Source organism: Lutjanus erythropterus, chromosome 13 (genome assembly GCF_056507025.1).
Source record: "Lutjanus erythropterus isolate fLutEry1 chromosome 13, fLutEry1.hap2, whole genome shotgun sequence".
Lineage (NCBI taxonomy): Eukaryota > Metazoa > Chordata > Actinopteri > Lutjaniformes > Lutjanidae > Lutjanus > Lutjanus erythropterus.
In genome coordinates this window covers 35,266,326-35,288,541 of record NC_139329.1, presented here as the reverse complement: position 1 = coordinate 35,288,541, position 22,216 = coordinate 35,266,326, and the positions used below count along the sequence as shown (strand labels likewise).

Here is a 22,216-nt window from a genome sequence, read left to right as displayed (position 1 = left end):
AGTACACAAATCTAATCTTTTCAAGCAAATAAAGAACACTTCCAGGAGGAATGAAAAGACGAGTTGTGTAACCTGAGCTTTCCAGGGTAAATGGACACAGAAAAGCAGACACACAGAGAAGCTAATTCAGGAAATAGAATCTGTATGTGTTGTTGTGTTGCTGTTTTATTCTTAATGTCAGTGGAATGATGTAGAAATAACAGGAAAAGAAGTCTTACTTTCTTTGATGGAGTACCAGTGGAGGAAGTTGAGAAATATCAATATTGCATGGTTCATATATGTTAATATAGCAGTCAGTTTGTTAGTTCTGGTCTGTGCTGGTTGTAAAGTCTGACAGCAGCAGGAAAGAAATCACTCCTTCACACACTTTGGGTGAAGCAGCCTGTCGCTGTTAATTTGCGCTGTACTTAGAATTTTTTCACCACCTTTTCTTGACATCAGACAGCCTTTTTCCGACTGGAAACCGGTATTATATAAGCCAAATAATGCTCTCTGCAAACCAACCAAAACTCCACTGGTGAAATCAGTTATTTTAAATCACAGAACATTTGAGTTGCTGGTCTTCTGCTGCCTGTATCGGTTAGTTTGTTTGTGTTATCGTGTGACTTCTGTGTTTTAAACGATAAGTTTGGATTCACCGAAGTCACACAATAACACAAACAAACTAAAAGATTGAGGAAGCTGCTCTGGTGTTTTGCAAGTTAAAATGACTGTTTTTGCAAATGGAGTCTGGTTGAGTGAGAGAGAACAATATTTGGCTTATATAACGGCGGTTTCCATCCAGAAAAAGCTGTCTGACAGCAAGGTAAAGCGGTGAAAATATTCTAAATACATTGAATACTTGTCCACAGCAGCACTTACCCTTTGTGCTGTCTGTTGCCCTAAACTGGGGGATGTGCTGATCGCCATCTACTGTAGGAAATACACTGACAGTGGAAAAGTACCTCATACAACCCCACTTCAAGTAATCCAAGCTATCCCTTTAATGTTACCTAATTGGTGGTAAAAGCAAGATATAAGGAAACCTAAATCCTTTGCAGGTGCATCTATTAAGACAATATTCATCCAGCACACTGCTGTCTTATTCTCAATTCTACAGCTAAATGAAGGCCATTCTTTTAAGGGGATTAAATAGAATTTGGGGGACTTTGCAATACAGCAGTACGCAGATGTATAGTTTTTCTTTTTGAAAGCAAGAAATCAAAATGGTAATTTAATTCCTTAAGATTTCTGTCTCAGCAGAGAAAATATCTATACTGAATGACAAATAGACCTAAATACCCCCTCTCTGTTTTATAACACTGCTGCAGACTGCAACATTATGTTCCTCTTATTACCATGATGATGAAGCTCCTCTCTCCCCGTCCTGGTTTTGGAGCCTGTTAGTCGACAGTGAACATTTCAGCGTTAGACATTAGATGGTGGCGGAACGATGAGCGCGTCAACACCAGACTTTTTGCGGCAACGAGAGGAGGGAGAGCAAGGTAGGCACAGCTGTCAAACATAGCTGTGCACTTAAAACGCGAAGCCCTCCGCGTGTGGGAAAGGATCTCGCTGTGATCAAGCGGCGTGTGTGAAACAAAAAGAAATAGAAACACAAAGTGGTGGGATGGAGAGTGTGGGTTTGTGAAGCTGCTGAGGTGCTTCACTGTGTCTTTACACATTTGCTTGTCCAGTTGTTGCGTGAGGTTGAGGAGATGTGTGGGTTGTACTTTGTTGTTAAAGGGTTTATCAGAGACAAAAATGTTTGTTTGTGTTTGTGTATCATTGTTGCACTAATTAGTTTTTTTTTGTTACAAGGGTATGTTAAAACTGTGTATTCTGTGTGTGTGTGTGTGTGTGTGTGTGTGTGTGTGTGTGTGTGTGTGTACTTGTGAGGTTCAGAATGCACAGAGGCGCTGTGGCTTGATATATTGTGAATGTGTTTAAAGCTCCCTGGATGACGCATGATGAGCTGCCTGCAGCTTGATTTTACTCTTCTGCATGCTGCTAATAAGGAACAAGGCAGGAGTGTTTGTGTGTTTGTCTGCCTTCAAACCATGTACAGTACATCATTTGGGAGCACTTTATAATAACTATCAGTAATAAAAGGGAAATTGATACATAATCAAAGGAGAAATCTGTAATATACTTCATAAAATGTCCAAGATATGTCATCAGAGATCAAGGAAACATGTTAAGTTAAAATACTTCTCTGATATCAGTGCTTTAGCCGCGGCGAAATTTCTATTCCCTTCTGGAATGACTGTTTTTATTTGCCCATGACACCTTAATCAGAGATCAAATTAATGCCGAATGCTTGCCGAACGAGTAAGTGTCTGTTTATGACTTGTAAGAAATCACGAATAATCTTGTAGAAGGCGTAGATGTTTAGAATTGTTAAATTGAGCAATAAGTTAATGGAGTCTGGCAGTCACTTAACTCTCAACTCAACTCCAGAGTTTGTATTTTCAGAGCAGTTGGCTTTTGATTTCAGGATCACAGGCTAAACTTCACCTACTACACCGACAGACAACTGACAGTTATAAACAGCTGATCAACTTCAATTTACCGTGTTTTTTGTGCACGTAATTGCTCTTTTAAACCGAGGTTAATATTTCGCTGCATGTTGAACTGAGTTACCGCGATATTAGTAGGAGCAAACAACGCATTTGGCCCGTGCCTTCTTCAGGTTCGCTCAACCGCGGGTGAAACACGTTGTTCACTCCTAAATAAAAAAAATAAATAAATAAATTTTAAAAAAATCACGGCAACTCAGTTCAGTGTGCGATGGTTTTGCAAGCTGCATGCAATGTTTCCTTGATCTGTGATGACGTGGTTGTTTTATGATTTATCACAGTAAATATCTTACTTTAACAGAAAAATAACTATTAACTACAGGTAATCAATTGAACATTTATTAATGATGGTTATTATTGTCTGATTGTCTGTGCAGCCGTCAAGATTAATATCACAGCCATGAAAGTGAAGTTTCCACTTCCATCTTGTCTGTTTTACTTGTCAGAATGTCAGAAATAGAACCGATTTGCCTCCACTCTCTCTGCTGTCCACTTTTGTTATACTCTTTGTTCACACATTTTTGTGGAGAATCACATTCACTTTAGCAAGCATAAGTGTGTGTGTGTGTCCCTCTCTCTCTCTGGCTATATATGCAGTATACACACACTTGTTTTAATCAGAGCATCAGGCAGTAGGAGGCAGAGCACTCGCTGTCTCTCTCAGTGAGAAATCTCCAGTATTGGTGGGAGCGTTGAGCCTGCCTGTTGGCACCAGCGGCTCTGCACAGACTCTCAGGGATGGAAGCAGAGAAAAGCGTTTCACTCTGCCTCCCTGCACTGCTGCTGCCGCCGCTGCACCGTCTTCACCTAAAAACTTTGAGGCATTAGTGGAATCGAGGTAGGCTCGTTTTTCTTGTTTTTCCTCCTCGTCTCTGTGTTTCTCTCTTTCATCACTTGTTTGTCTCTCCGCTATCAGGTGTCTCCTGCTCGCCCCTTCGCCTCTTTGCATTTCTCTTTTGCTGTCATTTCCCTCACTTTTACCACCTCTAACCGCCCACTCCTCTGCTCTCGCTTCATTCCTCCCCTCTGTTCCTCTTTATTCTACCCACCTCCTCCATCGCCTCCTCTTGTTACAGTGTCAGAGTGAGTTTTATTGCAGCACGATGGCTGCACATTAATCACTGCCTCGGCAACAAGTTCCTTCATCTCCTTACAAACACATGTTGGAGAATGCTGGTTTCTAAAACTGTGAATCGAATGCCTTAACATCAGGATTTAAAACAGTACATTTCTTTATTTCACTAAGTGTATGAAGTCAGTTTTCTTCGTCTCTAGTCTGCAAGGAGATGAAGGATTTATTACCATTTGCGAGTTTCGATTTTTATTCAACTTCAGCAGAGAGGAAATCATAGATCCAACTCTGCCAGAGAATTTGTGTTCCAAGCCATTTTTACTGCAACTGCCTCGATAACTTCTCTTGTGTGTATTTGCTCATTTCATTTGTCATGATAACGTGCAGCTTGCATGTGTTGATAACCAGATTTGGGCTGAGAAAATAGAAAAAAAATGTCTGTTTCAGGAACATTTGGTTCTGCTTTTGAGAGAAGAAAATGCAATTAGCTTTTTAGTCCTGAGCAGATTTTGGAGGTGATTCTTACCTGTTTTATCACCTGGAGATGGACGCAGGTCAAAAGACTTTTAGTTTAACAGCAACGTTTTGCAAATCATAAGAAAATAACTTTGTATTAATTTTGTATTAATAGTAGGGCTGCAACCAAAGATTATTTTCATTGTCAAACACAGAAAATATTCACATTTAAGTAGGTGAAATCAGAGAATTTTACTCAAGCAAATTAATTGATTATCAACATAGGCAGCGATTAATTTAATAGTTGACCTCTAATCGATTAATCAGTGCAGCTCTACTGTTACTAATGATGATCAGTTTCAGTTATTGTGCACCGCTTTTCTAAGAAACTTTTAAACCAACTTTTACAGGCTTTTATTTTGGAGTTTTACTTTTACCATGCATCTGTCACACTGCCATGCGTTTCACTGAGTTTAATTTAATTAAATTTCAAAATCTGATGGATCACAGCAAGATTACAGCATTCTGTGTTGCTTTGTTCAAAGGCCAATCAATAAAACTTTTATACTAAAAATAAAACTTCTCCTAAAGGTTAGGAAATCATAGACAGGAAAAAAAGGCACTAAAAAGTTTCCTAAAATGAAAATAACGGTTCATACATTATTATGTGCAAAAGTAATAGTTATTATGATCACAAGGCTCTGAAAAAAAAGTGATAGCCATTTTATCTAGAACTGGGACTGATCCAACCAAATATGAAGTATTGGGTGCTGATTAGAGCTGTAATGATTAAACGATTATGAATTGATTTTTGAATTAAATGCCAACTAATTTGATAATCGATTAATCTGTTGCAGCTTTTTGTTTTTTCGTCTTTCCCCCTTTATGAAAGTAAACTGAATCTCTTTGGGTTGTGGACAAAAACAAGACATATGAGGACATCATCTTGGGCTTTGGGAAACACTGATCAACATTTTTTTCAACATTGTTTTTTTTTTTTTTTTGGCATTTTATTGACCAAACAACTAATCCATTCATCAGGAAAATAATCGTCAGATTAATCAACAGTGAGAATAATTGATTGTTGAAGCCTTAGTGCTGATACTTAGTCCAGTAGTCCTCATTTTTTTTGTAACATAACACGAGACAGTCTGCAGCTGAGTGAACTACTAACAGTTGGCTAACTCAACATATCCTTAGTTTGGAGATATTTTAGTCTCAAAACACAGAAAAAAAACACAGGAGGCAAGGAGTGCTAGCCAATCAGAGGCGGAGTTCCTGGAGTGTAGCTAAGGGAGAAAAATAAGTGTTGATTAGGGCCGCATGATATGGTGGGAAAGTCATATTGTGAAAAAGAAAAACAAGTTTTCTTTCATCTGGGGAACAAGATTTGTAGGCCAGGGCATCTATGCAGCACTCCAGCACTTCATTATAATGCTGTTTTCTCACACATTTTTCTTCCTCCACTCTAATCATTCCCACCATCTGGCAACTCTGCAAATGGCAAAAACTGGGGGTTCACTTGGACGGAAAAAGTTCTTGAAGGATTTTTTTGGGCCATAGAATTTGCCTCTGCATTGGAAATGAGTGCATACAAAGTGCTGATCTAGTAAGTTGAAAATTCATTCGTAACTTTTAGTATGGTTGTATATTGCAGCAATAATACATGGTTGTCAGAAAATCCCACGGCACAGCAGTACATCACTATTATGGCAGATATCCAAATTCAGGTATTGATCAGAACTGAAAGAAACGCATTGTGCATCTCAGATTTTTTTTTTCACTGTATTGAAATTTCATATACTACTAGATTAATAGATCAATCAAAAAAGTAACTGACAGATTAATTGATATTGTAATTAGTTGCAACACTAGCAGGCAATATGTCCTATAAGCCATGTGAGGTTTTTAATCCGTCCATGCAGGTTGTTGTATCATCACATTTACTTCTGTGCATTATAATTATAAGTCAGTCAGTAAGTGAGTCAGTCTTATGTAATTTAGTTAAGTCACAGCCACATGGCTGCAATAGAAGATCCCTACGAGTGGACGAGGGAGACGGTTGTTTTCTTGGATGGATTACTGCAGATTGGTGGAGGAACACATTAAATACACCCGTTCCAGGGAGGATTACCGAGACTCATTTACTTTATCCTGACTGCTCTTTCTTAAGGCCTCTTCTGCTTTCCTAAGATGATGGCAGCGTGACGCACACGTGAGCGGTTGCATGTACCGTTAAACAAGAATTTGCAATCAGCAGCAGTTGTGCTGTGCAAAGAGATCCCGTTTGTTCAAGCGGATTCCTTTACCGCGGGGATGGGAAAAGTAATTTGGCAAAAGATGTGACTTTGAAAGACATCATCATCTTTTAACACTCAGCAGCCTCTCATCTTGATCTTCCAGGAAATTGGGGTATTCCCTGGTGAGTTGAAAGCTCCGCAGTAGGGTTGTCTGTGACCTTGTACATCCACTCAGTTAAAACTACCGGGCTGTTTCATTCCCATCATGCAATCGGCACGGCACCTTTGTTCTTTTCATCTTATCGGACATGTGTCTGCGACCCATCTGCCTCTGTGGTCCTCAACTCCAGAAAACATCGAGGGAGTCCAATCAACCCCTCAACCCTCCAATTCCCTCCCGCTACCATCCCAGAAAAATAAGGTCACTTCAAGCCGCTGATAAATGTGCTCTCCATGCTGCCTCTTTAAGCCTCGCTGCAGAGCAGAGCTGCAAATTGAGTCGGGCAGCTGGATGGTTGGAGGGACGACTTGTGCCCAGCTGTCCTGCTCTCTGGCATGAATTCTCCTCAGGGCCACCAGTTCCCTCACGTGCCGCAGCACACAGACCTCGTGTCGGCCTGTCGTCCACATGAGAGACAGCAAGCCAGCGGTCGGCTGGAAACACCACATGGGAGAAACAACAAACTGGTGATGGTGTTGAAAGAGTGCATTTCAGGTGTCATTTTTACCCTTTTCAGCTGTTAGGAACTCTGATTAGACTTGTGAAAGTCACATTCAGTAAATCACATTTGATGCCTGTTTTTTACTCCTGTTTTATCTTCTACACATCCCTTTTTTCAGACCAATTAGAGCAAATCTTGACAGCTAAAATCACAAAAAAAAAATACCTTTCAAGTCCTGCACCATTTGCCTTTTTGGCTGTAAATTCACAGTAAATCATTTTCTGCCCACAAGAAAATAAATATCAGAAAAACTAGGGACCATCTTGCGATTGGATCTCACCAGCCACATCGCCTGTCAACATGTTGATGTTCTGGCCCATGAGAACTCAGTACTCTTTGGTCCGACTACACCCATCTTCAAACCAGGCCTTCGTTTTTGTCTCATCTACGCACCTGTAAAGGTTTTGTGATTGCATCTTGCATGATTGTGTCATGATTGGGTTTTTATCCGTCTACAGACAGACAGAAAAACACCTGGCAAAATACTCAAAACTGCATTTTGCCATTACAATACACACAAACACACACAGAGACTGATGAGTTGGAAAGACGACCAGCCACATAACGGGGTGGATGACCTATTCGTAGGCTCTACTTAAATTAAAGTAGTAGGATATTGCATTACATTACTCCCTATTATATTTACTTTAGATACTATATTGCATGTAAGCAGCATTTTTGTTGTGGCTGGCGATATTTGCATAGTTTAATCTATGTCAGTGCAACAATTTATAAGGTGATCATGTTTATTAAAATCTCAGTTATAAAATGAATGCAGTGGAGTAAAAACTACAAAAACCTCTAAAATGTGTTGGAGTAGATGTGTAAAGTAAAGGGAAATCCAAAAGTACAAGGACCTGAAAATGTTTTATGTACAGTGCTGAAGTAAATGTAGTTAACTTCTTTCCACCAACAGGTTTCTTATATTTGCTGCTAGGAAAAATATATGATGATTACAACTATTGTTCAGGTCAAAGAAGATCAGTTGTAGAGACTCTGACAGCCCTGTTTGAATTATCCTGGACCTGATTTCTCCTCCATTATTTTACAAGGAGTCTCCTGAACATGAACTTCTATATTGTGTGATTTTCCTGCAATGTGGACTATTTCCTGTAACCTCCTGTTTGTTGATCTGAGCTATTTTCTGCTTTTTGTTTATTTTTTATTAACACTTTCAAAGGCTCTTTACAGTGTGCGACGCCCCCTGACCCTCAGACCCTTGATCAAGGAAGGAAAAAGCACTTTGAGCTGTATTGTGTGCATGAAAAGGTGCCATATGAATAAAACTCAATCCTTCAGTAATTCAAAAACTCCCCTCAAAATCCTTTGAACTGGAAAAAAAATATTTTTTTCGCTTATATGTTTGTTTGTATGGTTCAACGGTGTAAGCATTTTCATTGATTCTTCTTCTGATAATTTTTTGTTTTCCTCCAGGTCAATCCAGAGCCAACATGATCCCACTGAAACAGCCACGGAACATCAAAGCATCCAACGACACATTGGCCTCCATCGACCTGGACGGCCCTCCTGACCAGCCCGCCGCTAAGGCCACACCACCGCCACTACCTAAGAAGGCTGTACCTCGCTCCAGCACTGAGCCCAGCCTCACGGGCAAAGAGCCAGCCCAGGGACCCCTGAGGCCTCGGGCTGAGGCCAAACCCGGGGGCACCAACCTGAGTGTTGCCAACCCTCTGTACGACCTGGACTCCACCTGGGAGACGGGCAGTCAGAGCTCCTCTCTGAGCTCAGAGCCACATCGAGCCCACGACCACGAGAGCGGCGATTCGCTGGAGAGGCCGTCAGCTGCCACGGCCGCTGCCAAGGGCCGCCCGGCTAACAGCATGTCCTCCCTGGTCCCTCAGCCCTCATCTGCTGCGCCCGGCGCCACCGCTGGCAGAGAGAGGAGGGTCTACCCGAGCACAGAGTCTTTGGCTGGACGGGTTCGGACAGCAGGTCGAGGTGCCGCCGCTGGAGGAGGAGGCTCCAAAGCCCACAGACCTGCTCTTTACAGGGGGTTAGACAGCTGGGATGAGGTGGTGGGAAGGATCAGGGGGCTCCACACGGACACGCTGAGGAAGCTGGCGGCAAAGTGCGAGGACCGTTTCATGGCCGGTCAGAAGGATCACTTGAGATTTGGCACCGACAGCTGGTCCCACTTCAGGCTGACCACTGGGAAACCCTGCTGTGAGGCGGGGGATGCTGTGTATTACACCGCCTCCTACGCCAAGGACCCACTGGTCAACTACGCCATCAAGGTGAGATGTCTGCTTCTCTTCACAGATCAGTTTGTTCTGCCAAATGAAAACATCTGGTTTGATGCACAGTGCTCACGGTTCACCTGTGGCTAGACGGAGAATATTAAAGGAGCAACATGTAACAGTTGCACACCCAAAAATAAATGCAGGAGTGCACATGGTGAGCTGGAGCCATAAATGTTATATTAATTAGGTTGAAATCCTATTTGATATATGATCTGTGGTTGAAGCAAGTTGTGTTGTGTTGTTTTATTTGTGTTCTTTAAACTGCTGACAGTTTTCCTAAAATAAAAAATATATATATTATATATATTGAATCATAAACCCCATATCATGATATGTATGGCTGGATTCTGGCCAATACACAGCCCTTGTCTTATTGAAATAAGTAAATAACATGTATCATGTTAACTGCAGTAGTTTACTCTGTAAACACAACATGCCACTAGCAACATGCTCAGCAACTACTGATCTCGCTTTGCACATGTAAACTCCTCTAGATCGCAAAGGTGCATGATTCTCCAAAATGGAGCCACAGAGGGACAGTTACAGAAGATGTGAATGTGGTTTGTCACTGCACTTCCACAGGACCTCCAGCAGGCAGTCTGAGTAGAGTAATTAGTCCTTTGAGCTGGAGAACAGAAGAATTGAGTCAAGTTCTTCCAGCTGTATTCACTGCCAGAGGGAGAGCTTGTCGTTTTGTCTGCAGATCCTGTCCAGTTGTTCCGGTGTTATTGTGAAATTATCCTCTTCTTTCCATCTTGATTTGATATTCAGAGTATGGGCTCCTTTAAAGCTTTGAAGAGCAAGATATGATTTAAAAATATTTTTTTGATAAGATCAATCTTTATGGGCTTTTTGAAGAATATCAAGGATTTCTTCCCCTGCTGTGGTTTCTTCATTTGGAGATTTCTTTCCGACAGAATCTCTTAATTGTAAATACTTCAAGTGATTCTGCAGATTAAAGTTCTCTTTAAGGTCCTGGAATCTCAAAACTGTGCTTTGCTTTAAAGGGATAGTTCACCCCAAAATCAAAAATATGCATTTTTTCTCTGACCTGTAGTACTATTTTTGGTGTGAGCTGCAGATTTTTGGAAACAGGCCGTACAGATGTCTGCCTTCTCTCCAGTATAATGAGACTAAATGGCACTCAGCTTGTGTTGCTCACAGCATTTCTGGAAAGACTTTTGGAAAGGATCATTGGTTTTGAATTTTTCAAAAAAATTATGTTTGGTGCTTTGAGCGCTACAAGCTGATTGCCATTTAGTCCCATTATACTGGAGACGAGGCAGACATCTCTGCAGCCTTTATCCCCAAAACTCACACCAAAAATATGTAGAAGGATAAACAGCACTACAGGCCAGGGGAAACATATGTGTGTTTGATTCTAAACCTAACAGACTAACTTAAGTTTGTCCCACTTTCCTATCAAAGTATGTAAGGTTTTCAGTTCATACTGAGGATTAATACAGTACACTTTATCAAATTGTCAAACAGCTTATTTTCCCCAGCTTGAATTCATTAGTGTGTGTTTGTTTTTTTGAGAGCTTGCTCTGCGTTCTCCCTGCATCCAGACAGATTTTCAGATAAATCTGGAGCCTGGTGGTTGCTGTCCTTGAAGTAGATTTATTAAGTCCTTGCATTTTGTTTTCGTGGTGAGGAATCTCCGCCTACTCGCTCAGCTGAGGTGAAGGAAGCTGTTTGTGCTAAAATATTGGCACTTAAACTTTGAGCCTTCAGGGCACGACCTTGTGCAATAAAACCTGTGTGTGCATGCATGTTGTCTCATATATAATTGTGTGAGGGTAGCAGGTCTGTCTGCTCGTGGTATAGAGTGTGTGTGTGTGAGATAGAGGAGAGACAGAGAGGTGGGGGTCGAGGTTAGAGCTTGCCGGAAGAGTTCTGAAGCTAAATACAAAGCAGATATGGATGAAGGTTGCATTATTCACAGGATATGAAACTCTCTGCTCTCCACAGCACATCAAAGCTTCGCCTTCATATTAGCAGCAGGCTCAAGAGAAAGTCTTGTTTTTTTATGACGCTCATCCATAAATAAGGCAACCAGGAGCAGGAGAAGCAGCAGCAGAACAGACAAACAGGCCCAATTAAACTTTCCCCAACTCTCCATTTTAATGTGGCCCAGTTGTGCTCCCGCCTTTCGTAACCCCGTAAGTGCAGTTGATCCTCCTGCAAATGAGATTTTACACGCTGTGATATTTTTAATGCGGTGCTAATTATTCATAATCCACCTTGAGCATGTCTGTGTGAATTCTGGACTCTCAGAGGAATTCAGCAAGTGAGTCTGTGCACTTTAAAGTGTCTCTGAAATGTCAGCATTAAGGAAACAAGGGGGAAATTAACAGTAAATGAAAATGATTGCCTGTTAGCTTTGGTCTTTGTGTTACAACCTGCAATACCGCTCACAAACTGTGGAGTCTAAACAAATACTGTACGTGTCCTTAAGAACAGATCAGTACGCAGCTGATGTCTCAGAGCCAACATGTCTAAACCAGTGAATCCTGTGAACATGCACATTCCTAAAGAGTTACACAGAGTGTTTGAAAACACTGCTGCAGAGTTCTGTATCTCACATCTCAATCTGATGAAGCGAGCATAAATTATACCAAACGCCATCAAGGTTACAGTCAGCGGTATTACAGGTAATAAAAGGAATTTATTGAGGAAGTAACAGTAATAAAAGAACACATAGTCACGGTTATATTGTTCGTGTTGCTGAGGTCAAGAAGATTAAATATTACCAGATTCTGAGTTTTAGTAGAATCATATCAACATGATTATATGATTTTTTTGAGTTTAACAAAAATCAGTTGTCTTAATTTAGAGTCGCAACCTGATTGTAATTAAAAATGAACAAAATAACTTATGTTTTAAACCTGTGAAGAGTTTTTTAAAAGTGGAATGCAGTTCATTACACTATACTTATTATACTTATTATTAGTTTTGTGTAATTTTTCTTACATATGCCACGTCAGGATTTCTATCAAGAGTGCCTGGAGCTCACAGAAAGAGCAGGTCAGCCAGGAATGGATTAGGAATGGATTTGGATTCGTGGACAAAATAAGATGTTGGATTAGGATCTCAACCTATTTGATATACAGTCGATGGCTCCAACTCCAACAAATGTATTACAAAAGCAAATATGAGTATGATTAAATAAAAATGTTTGTGCCAACAAGTGAAAAAATAATCTAGGATTTTGCAGAAATACTATGACAAAATAATAAAATAAATGTGTATCTTCTTGTTTTTGCTAAGCCTCCTTTACAGTATAACTGTCAGGGTGTTTTGTTTTTAAATGTTTGAAGAGGTTACTTGAGTCGCTGCTGTTTGGCACTTTCTCGTCAAAAATAGAGCATCTTGCAGTATTTTTATCTACAGGTGACAAGCAGCAGCCCAGCACGCTGCGTTTCCTCTCTGTCTGTGTGCGGCTGTCCGCTCTGTTCTTATGTCTCCAAGGTTCCCGCAGTCATGTGACACGGACCAGCTAAATATCTCAGGGCTGTTTATTGGCACCAACAGTAGTGAAAACATCTGAAATTAATGCAGCCACCTACATTCTGAATTTATATTATTTTGTTACCAGTTTTTTTAAAGAAATCAGCACCAATTGAGCAGCTAGTGAGAACTGAAGTATCAATCCTGCAGAACTGGGGAATCACAGGGATTCCTGGCTCATCTGTGGGGGATGTTAATGAAAAAAAAAGAAATCAGTTGCACAAAAGCTTGTAAGTTAGTTCAGACAAAATGTATCTTGCGTTGTACAAATTAGATTGTTTTTCGATTGATTGTTTTAGACAATACTAAAACTGTATTTTTTGTTCTACATCCAGAACTAAAGAATCTGCACTTCAGTTTCCATGTCACGACTCTGTTTAGTATGAGAGAAAGACATTTTGTGATCTGTTTATATTTTTATTCTCATCTAATAATCAACAATCTGAAATCTGACGAAAGAAAAAAAAAGAAATTCAACCTCTGGCGACTGAAGACCTTGTCACGGTATCAACGAACTTAGTGCTTACAGTGTGTGGGTATTCATTGCTTTATTTTGCATGAATACATTTTCATATATTAACAAATAAAAATGCAGTGCACCTCAAGAGAATTCTGATGAAATCACAGACAAATGATGCCAGGCTTTACAGGACATGATGTCAGAAATTATAGCAAGATTTAAACCTGCTGTGTCAAAAAATATATTTTATTTTCCTCACAGCTTCTTTCTCTGCAGAAATACTTTCAGTCATATTTTAGTTTTTGAAATGTTTGCTAATGTTGGTGGTGTCAGCAAACATTACAGTAAATCAGACTTTTTCTTTAAAGATCATATCTAATAATATGAAAAAAAAAAAGTTAAACTATAGTTTCAACTAAAAATATCTCAGAAATACGTCGTGACTTCTTTCCCTTTGTGGATATTTTAGTGAGTGTTGTGACGTCTGCAGAGGCCGATCACATCCCTGACTGTGTTCCTCTTCTCTGTGCGGTGATCAAAGTGTAGAAAGACAGAGAGCTGCAGAGGCTGTCAGTGTGGTTTAGGAGACAGAGACGCGCTCTCGCTGCTGTCTGTGACAGCCCAGAGTCTTGCTCTCTGCCTCTCACCACTCTATATATCATTAACGCCGTGAGCTGCAGTGTTGTAGAGAGACGGAGAGTTCTGAAGCAGGCAACACCTTTTGATCTACGAGTTCTCCTGTGCTTTCTTTGCTAAAATGGTGTATTTTGTTCCTGATGTTGCAGAAGATTGCTGTTTGGTTACGAGTCTCTCGTGGCAGTCCAGGGACAGTTCTAACCAGGGCTGCACAATTAATGGAAATATTTGAGAAACTGCAATGTGGCCAAGTGCAATATCCAAATCACAGAAGATCAGTTTTTGTTTTTTCTTTGATAAAGGAAAAATATGTAACTAAAAAGCATTATAATGAAGTACAGTGGTGTTGCAGAGATGCTCTGGTCTGCAAATCTCTGGTCTGCAATCTATCTTACACATAATCATGATTTTAATAGTTTCTTTTTCTAGTGAAAATGAAAATAGTGACACTAAAATGGTCTTTGCCACTAATCATGAATCATAATGCTAATTAAACTTAATATTTTGTTTGACAGAGAAATAAGTAAGCTTTCCTCATTTAAAAATGAATGACTTTTCTACTTTTTTTCTGTATGTTTTTTATTGCCAACAAATCCCACCAAATAAAAGCCAAAACCAACAATGTGTTAAGGGTTCGGTGTCTATCAGAAATACTTCTGAGACGGCCGAACAGCTTCAGGAACACCCTCTCCAACACACACTTTCCGAAGCAGACAATCCGACATTCACACCCACTTCACGCTGTGATAATCCAGCTGTGTGGAGGTGAGAAATGAGCCCGGGTCTGAACTTCTCGCTCTAGCTCTCATTTCATTTGTTACATGATAACTTCTGTCACTTTTCAACAACACGGTGCGACACGCTGACTGTCTTCCAGGAAAGACTGTTTGAAAATATGCAATTACTCTTTTTATTTTTAACAATAGCATAGGGCTGGGTATCATTTTAAAAAATCAATACCTTTTTTTTTCTACTTCATTCGATACCCATCATGTGCATCAAAGAATTCCTGAAATAATCCTTCTGAGGGGCGTAAAGATTCTCCAAATCCATTATTTGATTCAATTTTTCTATTTTAAACGTTTTTTTTGCAACTTCCGAGATATAAAGGGAAAAAAGGATACAATCTGAGCTTCTCAGTAAAAAAAATAATGTGTAAGGAGCAATAATTGTTTCAAACAATCAGGATAGTTGAGATTAATGCATGGAATTAAATGAAATTGGTGTCTTGTTTGTAGAGGGAGCCACCCAAGTGTATCAAACACTGTGCAATGTTGTGTGAAAAAAGAACAACCTAATATAAATCTGTGGAGCCTGTTATAAATAAGATTGAGGAGATAAAGAACAGTTTTGGAGACGTTCTGATTTTTGTTAACATTCTCTTTCTCTTTCTCCAGATCTGTCGGAGCAAAGTGAAGGAGACCCAGCAGCAGTTTTTCCACAGTCTGGCAGTGAGACAGAGTCTGGCCGTGCACTTCAACATCCAGCAAGACTGCGGACACTTCCTGGCTGACGTCCCCACCCGCCTGCTGCCCTGGGAAGAGGAAGAAGATGAGGAGGATGAAGAGGGTGAGGAGGAAGACGTGAATGGGCTGAAGGAGAAAGAGAAAGAGAAAGAGATAAAGACGGAAACCAAGACGACGGACTCCAAAGCTTCGAACGGTAAATTAGATGAAACCCCGTCAGCGGGTCACATGAACACCGCCGGCCGCTTGAAGAGCCGAGTGGTGGTCATCACGCGCGAGGTGCCCTTCCAGACGGTGGCGGACTTTGTCAGAGAAGGCGTGGCACGACACACTCACAACCCGGAGCTGTACGAGCGTCAGGTGTGTCTCCTGCTGCTGCAGCTGTGCTCCGGCCTGGAGCACATGAAACCGTACCATGTGACCCACTGTGACCTGCGGCTGGAGAACCTGCTGCTGGTCCACTGCCAGCCTGGCAACCCCTGGAACCTGGACATTCTCGAGCCCAACAACAACAGCAACAGCAGCAGCAGCAGCAGTTCTGGTGCGACCTCCGCCGGTGCTGCTGCCGCCGCCGCCGCCAACGCCACCTGCCCCGCCCGCCTCATCATCAGCAACTTCTCTCAAGCGAAGCAGAAGAGCACTCTCATGGCCACCGATCCCGGTACGCTGCGCGACCAGTCACGCCTGGCGCCTGAAATTGTCACGGCAACTCAGTACCGCAAGTGCGACGAGTTCCAGACGGGGATTCTCATCTACGAGATGCTGCACCGGCCGAACCCCTTCGAGGAGACACCGGAGCTGAAGGAGCGGGAGTACACGTGGGCGGACCTGCCGCCGCTGCCCGTCAGATCGCTCTACTCACAGGGTCTGCAGCAGCTCGCCAGGTTACTGCTCACAGTCAACCCCTCTGAAAGGATCCGCATGTCCGAGGCGCGGGCCTGCCTGCAGTGCCTGCTCTGGGGTCCTCGGGAGGACTTGTTCCAGGCGCTGGGCTGCAGCAGCACGGGCCCCATGTCGGGGGCCACATCCAGCCAGCGCGAGGCCACCCTCCAGAACTGGCTGGACCTGAAGCGGACACTGATGATGATCAAGTTTGCGGAGCGCTCGCTGGACACGGCGTGTGGTGTGAGCCTGGAGGACTGGCTGTGCTGCCAGTACCTGGCGTTCGCCACCACAGACACCCTGAGCCGGGTGGTGCACATCCTGCAGCAGCCGCAGTCACACAGCCAGAGCCAGCCGGCGCACGCAGCACACAACCAAACTCAAACACACCAAGCACACACCCTCCACCTTACTCAGTCACAGCCGCTCTGAGTTCCTCTCTACCCAGCTGTTACTATGGCAACACATCCAATTTCCCCTGCGTGGTCCCTCGGCTGATGCTAATGTGTGATGTAAGCTAATAGTCAGCTTTGTTGTTGCAGCACCTAAAACTAAACAGCTGGTTGTGCAATGTCTGTGTCTTCTTCATGGACAAATCAATCCACACAGCGAGAGGCCGTGTTCCCATCGCACAGGCGAGGCTTCGTGGTCAGGGTTATTCTTAGCGCTCATTAACATCAGCGGGTTGGTCCAGCTAATGAAGTGGCTGTCTGACACTGTTCTCAAATCCAGCCCGAGACAAACTGAAACATCATGGCACGCTGAAGTCATTTCTCCAGTTCATCTGTTTCTTTAGCTGGTCACATCTCATGTTTGTTACAACACTCCAGAGATTTACCAAATCTGTGAGGGAGTTTTTACATTTGTATGTTCTGCAAGACTACACAGTTCTGATAGCTATATATTAGATACAGTTTGCATGGCAGGTGTCTCAAGGATTTATTTGAGGCGCTGTCAGATGGAATAAGTTTGACATTTTATAGTGTTACACATTAATTTTCTATGAAAAAGTTTCATCAGCCGTCAGAAGATTCACCTCAGCTGGATTCCCTCAGAGTTCTCAGTTTCTAGAGAGAAAACTTGAGAAAGCATCAGAAATGGATATTTTACTGACAGCTCACCATTCCAAGTCCCACCCCTTTTTTCTTTGTTCTCCAGTAGCAGTAGAGCGAGCTTGGTACCTGGTGGAGCCTCTGTAAATTTTCCCCTCCTGTTTCCTGTACTTAGAAATGCTGTGTGCTCAGCTGGTCTATGCTGAAAAGAAAATTTTGAAGATGGTGAAGTTAAGATGTTGCTGAGGAATCTGTAAAAGCAACATATATAGTCACAGCTTGTTAGCGAAACAGGCAAACCAACAATTAATTTAGATTATCTAGCAAGTTAGCAAGTCTTTTCCTAGCATTTGCTATGGACGAGAGCACCCATACATCACGTCTCACAACCATACCTCCCTTTGGGTGAAAACAAGCTGCAACTGTAAATGCAGCCAGTTAGTATGTGTGTCTATGGCGAACACTTCATCACAGGTTGGTTGATGATGTTAATGTGGGACGATTGTGTCTGCAGATTAAAGTGAATCAGAAAAGAGTCTTGGCGATGGTGAAACTTAACCGCAACAACAGCAGCAAAACAGCAAAATAAAGTGTCTGAATGATTTTAGAAGAAAGTGATTGTTCTATGTAACAACATCAGTTTTAGAGCAGCAGAGACGTAGCATTATTGCTCACCTGACTTTCCAGAGGATTTGGGCTCATAACAGTTAAAAAGCAATGCAGTTTTCTTATTTTATGCATTTAAAATGGCAAAGACCTATGATTAGTGGTTCTTTTCACCCAGAAAGAGGTGGGGATACCTGGATGAGTGGCTCTCATCCATCAGATGTAACTTGCTAGCTAACAGCTGATCTAGATTAGCTAGATAGTTAGCTAGTGTCTTGCTACAGAGCCTAACACTAACCAGCTATTGAGCTAATGCTAGATATAAATTAACTAGTGTTTTGCCGACATACAGGCTCCACAGCAATATGTTTTAACCATCTTCAAAATTTGTCTTTCTTTTCAACATAGACAAAGCGAGCACATAGCATATCTAAGTACAGGAATGGAGAAAGTTAGATTAGATATCCTTTATTATCCACAAAGTGAATAATCCAAAGACAGAAACTAAATAATTTAAAGGGATCCTAAAAGACAAGATTTTAAAAAGAAGAACAGTGATTTCTGCTGGTTCTGACCGAGGTTCCTGAAGGGGCCAGACTTAGGAAGGGTGAGATATTTAATTCATTATTACAGTGCTGTATTTTAAACAAACAATTATTCAAAAGACACGGATGTAAAAAAAATCTGTAAAGAGAAATGAAGGAAGGCTATTTGAAATGAAGGGAATGATCAAATCAAACTTCCTAACCATTAATGGATTTGTTCTCTTCAAAATAAAATCTAACCAGGGTGAGATATATTTTTTAAAATCTAGCCTGAAGAAAAAGTGAAATATGTTTTACCACTGAAGCCAAAGATCTGCCACAGTTTGTCCATTTAGAGAGATACTTTTACAAGTTTTTACCAGAGATGTTTATTACAAAGTGCAGTCAGACAAGATGACAGTAACTCAAGTTTTTTTTTTTTTTTTTTTGGTTAGTCCTGACGTTTGCACAGCAGAGACGCGGGTCAGATCAGTGAAAAGTCAAAGCCAGTCTGGGGTTGAATTTAACAAAACTTGCACCCTTAAAATGCTGTCGTATCGCACCACACTTCACACCTCTGCACAGGACTTTGAGTCAGATGATGAACACTGAGCTAATTTTGTCTTTGCAGATTTCAGAGCACAGTTAAACAGGTTTTAGATGCTTTGAAGTTGAAATGGGACACAACTGCCCCGGCTGTTGGTTTGGTTTCTTGTCGGATTACGTGCAATTAATGTCTTAGTTATTTCTTTTGGAGGTAACAGCTCATGAACATTTTTATGACATCATGCAGTCTTTTACTAATTTTCCATTAGTTTTGTGGCACATAAACTGATTCATTGCAGTTAAATCCTGCAATTTAAGAAACAAAAGTTAAAGAACTTCTTACAGCGGATGGGAGACGGGGATGTTTCAGGGACTGCAAAAAGTTCTTCTTTGTCTATTGTGTTGTTTTTGTCAAGTTGTTTTCGAACGGTTCTGCGTTACGGATGACATTTGCACATTCAGTCTGAACGGCGGCGCTCCTCGACGGAGACGGAGGACGCGATGATGCAGGAGAGACTGAGACATGTTCCTGTGAATTTTAAGGAACTGGATTTGAATTTGTGTCGCAGCGTGTGGAATGTAAAAGTTTGCCCGGACTGAAACTGACATTTGGACCTGATCTCATCATCTGCTTTAGAGACACGCTCAATCTTCCGACTGAACCACTTTGTTTCACGTATGAACTCAACCACTGAGACTTGCTTCCATTCCTCCCGCCTTGTTTCCCGTCCTGTCCGTTCTTATCCGGCCAATGGGACGGCAGATCCTGCGCTGATGCTCACTGCTTGTCACTCAACAGATTTCCTCTGCTTTAATTAAATAAATGAGCTCCGTGTTATTGATCAGTACCTTTCGCCTTGGAGTCGAGTGGAAGCAACACATGTACACAAGCCTCAGCCTCCTGATAAAAAACAAGCAGACACAGTTTTAGTTTTATGCACATGGGTTTATTTGTGTTTATGACGATCAAACGCCCCGAAAAACATCTTTAACTCAGAACTCAACATAACCCGGCGTACTTTGTGCAGAGTGTTCCCTCGACGTGCATCGGGGTGGACGATGTTTGCAAACTGACACTGCAAAAAGGCTTTCAAGAATTCACTTTATTTTGCTCTCTTCGAGTTCGTCTGAAGACTGCGGCAGTTCAGCTTGTCACTGGGGGGTGAAAATGTACTTTTGGGATCAGGATCCTGTGATCGTTTTACTGCAGATGTACAGTACAAGACTTAATGGTCCATGGAGTGAAAATGAGACAAAGCAGGTGTGAGTTTGTTGCTGCATTAAAGGGTTTGTGTACTGAGGAATGTGTGTGGACAGCACTGGTGGCTGTCCTTTGTGTCTAAGAGATTTAAGCCTTTATATAGTATATATATAGTATAAATATATATATAATCTTTATCTATTTTAATCCACACACTATTTTGTCGAGTACGGAGCACCTATTTCTGTCTTTAGAGAGTCTAAATATCATTTATTCATTTTTAAAGCTTTACTTGACTTTCTTCAACCTGGCTTGTTTTGGGGGAAGAAAAAGGTGAGTAGTTATCACTGTCCTCAACAAAGGATACACGAAAAAGATCTTTTAATCTTCAAGCCACACGATGAGGAGCATTAATATACAGAACAATGTACAGTATTTTTACCCCTCTTGTAAAGTTACCTGCTTTAGGAGATGAACCACTTTGAAAAGAGGCTGAAGGATGACATTTGAACGCACCATCAGATCCCAGCATTCATCAACTGTACGGCCAACATTGTTTATTTTCTCTCTTTGCTGTTTTTTTTTCCTCTTTGCATTGTTAATTGCCACTGAACAGAAAAACAGAAGCTCTCTGAGGCTTTCTGTTGATACGTGTACAGTATGTCTCCTGGCCTGCCGCCATTTATTGTTGATCAAGTTAACCAACAGTAACAGAACAATAAATATATGTTTTTATATATACACACCTTGTCCCATTGTGTTATTGATGTCATTAATGCGCTGTAATGATTAGTTGATGGATTGATTAGTTGATCAAAAGAAAATTACAACCCCAAGTCCAAAACATTTGGGATGTTGAGTAAAATCTAACAGAATACAATGATTTGCGACCTATATTCAATTGAATACACAACGAAGACATAGATATTTAATATTTAATATAACTGATTAACTTTGTTTTAACTTTGTTTCCTGGAAATGTACACTCATTCTAAATTTGTGTTTTGAATTCAGCGCTGGTAACAGTCTGGATGGTCCTTCTGCTCTTTAGCCCAGAAGACACGACAGTCAGGATTTCCAAAATCAGTTTTAAATGTGGACTCGTCAGACCACAGCACCCAAACATTGTTCTTTAACTGCTGCCCTCAGTGTTGGTTTTCGGCTTTGCCCCTTACCTGCAGAGATTTCTGATTATTTTGAATATTTTTCAGAAATACCTGCAGTTTTGTGTTAAACCTTATTCTGAAACTGTTGGACTGTTTGGCCACACGGGTGGTGAACCTCATCCCATCATATAAACAGCTGAACCTTTTGAGGATGTCTTTAATACCCATTGATGATCCTGTCACCTGTTACCAGTTCACCTGTTTACCTGTGAAATGTTCCAAACAGGTGTTTTCTGATCAGTCTACAACTTTCTCAGTCTTTTGTTGCTCCTGTCCCAACTTTTTTGAAACGTATTGCATCCATCAAATTTAAAGTGAGTGTATTGTTTTAAAAAAATCAATACAGTTTATCAGTTTTAATATTAGATATATATTGTCTTTGTAGATGGATTAAATTGAATACAAGTCGAAATCTGCAAATCATTCCATTCTGTTTTTATTTACATTTTACACAGAGTTCCTCACTTTTGTGGACTTGGAGTTGTAGTCGCCAACTATTTCAATCAATAATTTTAATCAATGGATCTTCCAATCCTTTTTCAAGTAAACTGTCAAACATTTGTTGAACGATTTGCTGCTTTTCTTTGTCGTTGTTGACAGTAACTGAAGAGTCTTTGGGTTTTGGACAGCTGGTTGGACAAAAGAAGCTGTTTGAAGACGTCACTTTGGACTCCAGGAATCTGCGATGAACATAAACTTTTTTCTTTTTTTTTTGACATTTCATTGATTAATGAACCTAAGAATGCCCAATTTGAAATCCGAAAATTTTCTGCACTCCACCCAAAACTTTGATCACAACTCTGATCAGCACAAGATTAATCGTTGCTATGACAACCAACATTTCTGTGTTAATGTGAC

At 41.1% G+C, this 22,216-nt stretch overlaps 1 protein-coding gene across 1 annotated transcript in view; it reads left to right on the top strand.

The window, feature by feature from the left end:
• Nucleotides 1-17,032, top strand: part of peak1 (pseudopodium-enriched atypical kinase 1) — a 149,541-nt gene extending 132,509 nt beyond the window's left edge. The window contains exons 6-7 of the mRNA XM_084733784.1: nt 8,483-9,303; nt 15,313-17,032. Of these exons, the coding sequence (XP_084589910.1) occupies nt 8,483-9,303; nt 15,313-16,695 (2,204 nt within the window). The 3' untranslated portion in view covers nt 16,696-17,032. The remainder of the gene's footprint in view (nt 1-8,482; nt 9,304-15,312) is intronic.
• The last annotated feature ends 5,184 nt before the right edge of the window (nt 17,033-22,216 follow it).